The sequence below is a fragment of the Lipotes vexillifer genome, unplaced genomic scaffold (genome assembly GCF_000442215.2).
Source record: "Lipotes vexillifer unplaced genomic scaffold, Lipotes_vexillifer_v1.1 scaffold1223, whole genome shotgun sequence".
Classification (NCBI taxonomy): domain Eukaryota; kingdom Metazoa; phylum Chordata; class Mammalia; order Artiodactyla; family Lipotidae; genus Lipotes; species Lipotes vexillifer.
In genome coordinates this window covers 516,404-520,163 of record NW_006795957.1, presented here as the reverse complement: position 1 = coordinate 520,163, position 3,760 = coordinate 516,404, and the positions used below count along the sequence as shown (strand labels likewise).

Sequence of the window (3,760 nt, the reverse complement as noted above, 5' to 3'; positions counted from 1 at the left end):
CCTCCCACCCCCGACCCCCGACCCCACCAATCTGCGACAACAAGAAATGTTTCCACCCATTGCCAAACGTGGTTAAAACTGCCCCCCCAGGAGAGCACCACTGGCCTAGAGATATAAATTTGAGAATCATCAGAGGAAAACATCAACATGAGATCACACAGGAAGTGAGGGCAGAAGAGAGAGTCCTGGTGTGCTCCATGGTTAAGAGGCTGGGGAATGAGGATGAACCAACAGAGCAGACAGGGAAGAAGAGCCAGTGAGTGGGATGAAAAGCAGAAAAGCATGTTGTTCCAGATGCCAAATGAAGAAAGAACTCAAGGGGAGGGGTCAAATAAGGTCAAATAAGGTCAAATAAGATAAGCGCTGAAAACCGGCCGCTGGTTTTTTTGGTTTCGGGCCAGGCTCAGTGGTCACTGTCCTGGATAAATTTGGGCAAGATGTTAATCCTTCTGTGCCTGTTGCCTACCTCATGGTCCCAGAGGTTCAATGACATCATGGATGTAACCGAATTAGCACCATATTTTGTATACTGTAATTGTCATCGCCAACTAAACATCATGTATAACAAATATTGCTATCAATCTCCGAAACAACCTTCCATGGTTAAGGATCACTGTTATTCCCACTTCACAGACGAGAAAATGGAGGCAGGGAAAAGTGCGACTTGCCCAAGGTCACATAGTCAGCCATCCACAAAGCCTTAAGCTAAAAAAAAAAAAAAAAAAAAAAAAAAAAGCCTTAAGTCAAACCTAAGCGGTCTGTCCACAGAGCCTGTGCTCTTAATGAGAATATCCTGCCTTCAGGAGCACGACCTATGTGCCAGGTGCTGTGTTCAACTGGAACCTCAGAACTACCCTGTGAAGCACCACTGCTATTCTTATCATCAACAACTTGCAACTAAAGAACCCGACGCTCAGAAACATCAAGTGATATACCCAAGGTCACACAGCTGTATGATGCTGAATCCACGACTGTCTGGCCCTGGCGAGCCTTTGCTTTTTCTTTTTAGCATAAGGCTCTCTGCCTCCCAGCACAGTGCAGGGATCCAGGGATCTGACCTTCAGTCTACAATAACCCTATCGAGCACAAATACAGTCTACTATGCCTTCACAGCGGGACTCCCGCCCCTCCCCAGATACCTGTCCCCACGTCCCTCACCCCAGCTTCTTGGGTCCCCACCCTTTACCTCCTCACTCATGGGTTCTGGAGGGGGGTCTGGCTCTTCAGAGCCCGCCGTGATGGCCATCTGCAGCAGGCCTTGGAGGTTTCGCGGTGGCGGGGGATTGCCGGAGCCGCCCGCGGAGGAGCCGCTGCCCCCTGTCGAGCAACCCTGGGAGGCTGGGGGCAGCGCCAGGGGAAGCCGACTGCTCCCGGAGCCTTGATTCGCCATGGGCTGTTTGCAAAGAAGGGAAGAATGTGTTGGGGTAGGGGATGGTCCCCGCTGAGGTAGCTCTGGCGTCCTGGCGGGTCGATTCCTGGGGGTCTGCTGATAAGGTGGCGTTTTAGGGGAGCTCCGCGGCCCCCCCATGACCCCAAACCACTCTGCCCACACCCCCTTTAACCACAGCCCTCTTTTCTTCCCTCATACCCACAGGACCCTTCCCCAAAGTCACAAGTCCCTCCTTCCTCCCTAGCAACAGGCCCCACCTACTCTCCCTAGCAACCCCCTCCTCCATTTCCTCTGCAGTCCTTCCCGTCTCTTAGCAACCCCACTGCCCAGGCTTCAGAGCAGCAAGCCCTCCCTGTGGTCTTCTTAACAATAAGTCTCCTCCCTCCTCTCCGAAGAGGGGAGCTTGAGCGGGGCGGACCTCACCTTTCCGGGCCTCGTGTCGCCGCCGCTGCTAAAGACAAACCCGCCCGCACCTGACTCTGCTGGGCGCCGCCATATTGACCGGAAATACTCACGGTCTCGCCCGGAATTCACCCGCGCAGCCACCCAACTAAGGGCCGTACCTGGGCGTGAGGCTACTTCTCCCGGTTCTTAAGTCCTTCCCACCTGGCGGGATACTTCGCTCGGCCCGACCTCTCACCTAGGCCACGCCCCTCTCGCTCACGCTCTTTGTGTAAGCCCCGCCCCCTGCCCGGATCCCGCCCCTAATGAGCCCCTCCTCCTCATTGCAAGCTCCACCCTGCCCTAGTGTACGCTCCGCCCCCCGGTCTGGCTCCGCCTTGGCCAGACCCCGTCCACACCCACGCACCCTGTCCCAGTTCTAAACTCTGCCCCTCGCCGCCACTTAAGGCTCCGCCCCTGTTCTAGGCCTTTCGCCCTCTCCCAGCTAAACCCCGCCCCCGTGCCCGTGCACCCGCCGCTCCCGTTAAGCCCCGCCCTCTTCCTGGCCCCGCCCCACCCCGTGGTTGCCTGTAGCGAGGGTCCCCGCACCCTCGGGGCGTTTCCCCCTGCACCTGGGCCCCGATTCCGTCTTTTACTGGAGCCCTGGGTTCTCAACACTAATACCTGACCCATACAGTTTGGCCTGTCCCACCGCCTTCTTGGCCTCAATTTCCCCTTTCGTCATAGGAGGCTGCCTGTTACCCCCACCTGCAGCACCTGTGCGGACCTCTCTTATCCTCCAGCGTCTGTCTCGTGGAATCCTCCCTGAGTCCTGCCAGGTGCAAAGGAGGTGATTCTTGAAGCCTGGAAGTAAAATGCCCAGGCAAGGTGGTTTAGGCCGCTCGAGGCCTCCCTGCACCAGATTTGGGGCTCAGGTCCGGGAATGTGCCTGGTCTTTGGAGGTGTTTGCTTTGGGCTGGGCTTAGAGAAATCCTAGTTCTCTCTTCCATAAGAGGCCCTCCCACTCCAGGAAAAGGTTGTACTCAACTTTGGTGGAGCCCACAAGTCGCAGATATATTGAGCACACTGCTCGGTCTGGGATGTGCCCGGTGATCTTTTGGACAGAGATGGGAAGACCAAACATATAAGCCGTGTGTGTGTGTGTGTGTGTGTGTGTGTGTGTGTGTGTGTGTGTGTGGATAGCTATCAGGCGTCTGGGCCCCTGGGTACTCTATTGTATCCATTTCCTGTCTCTGCTGTTAACAAATTACCAAAAACTTAAGACAACACTGATTTATAACCTTACAGTTCAGAAGCCCGGAATGGGTCTCACTGAGTTAAAATAGTTAAACTCAAGGTGTCAGCACGGTTGTGTTTCTTCTGGAGGCTCCAGGGGAGAATCTGTTTCCTGGCCTTTTCCAGCATCTAGAGGCTGCCCACTTTCTTTGGATTGTGGCTGCATCATTTTGGCTACTGTTTCTTGCCTTATCCCATCTCCTCCTCTGACTCTGATCCTCATGCCTCTCCCTCATAAGAACTCTTGTGATTACATTTAGGGCCCACCCAAATGACCAGGACAACATCCCCACCTAAGATTTTCAGTTCAATCACATCTGCAAAGTCCATTTTGCCATGTAAGTGACATATTCACAGGTTCTGAGAATTAGGATGTGGACATCTTTGGGGGCCCGTTGTTCAGCCTAATATACCTATGTACACATATGTACAAGTCCATCTATCCATAATACTGTTTACATATATTATTATACATAATGCCATATAATATATGTGTACATATAACATGTAACTGTATATAACATTACATATATGAACATATGTTTAATATAATGGTAACCTAGATGAAAATTCCCCAGGTACCCTCGAAAAGACATAGCTTTGGGCTTCCCTGGTGGCGCAGTGGTTGAGAGTCCGCCTGCCGATGCAGGGGACGCAGGTTCGTGCCCCGGTCCGGGAGGATCCCACATGCCG

The 3,760-nt window shown here is 53.4% G+C and overlaps 1 protein-coding gene across 2 annotated transcripts in view; it reads right to left on the bottom strand.

The window, feature by feature from the left end:
* The window catches only part of HSPBP1 (HSPA (Hsp70) binding protein 1), a 14,058-nt gene extending 12,181 nt beyond the window's left edge, over nucleotides 1-1,877 (bottom strand). The window contains exons 1-2 of one of the 2 annotated variants that reach the window (XR_457121.1): nucleotides 1,814-1,877; nucleotides 1,187-1,483 (exon numbers count right to left, since the gene is read on the bottom strand). Coding sequence is in view for 1 of the 2 variants with exons in the window: in XM_007468015.1 (XP_007468077.1) it covers nucleotides 1,187-1,390 (204 nt within the window). In the remaining variant the exon portion in view is untranslated. Of the gene's footprint in view, nucleotides 1-1,186; nucleotides 1,519-1,813 lie in introns of those variants that run through there. The other variant, XM_007468015.1, reaches the window with a different exon arrangement.
* Between the last annotated feature and the right edge of the window lie 1,883 nt (nucleotides 1,878-3,760).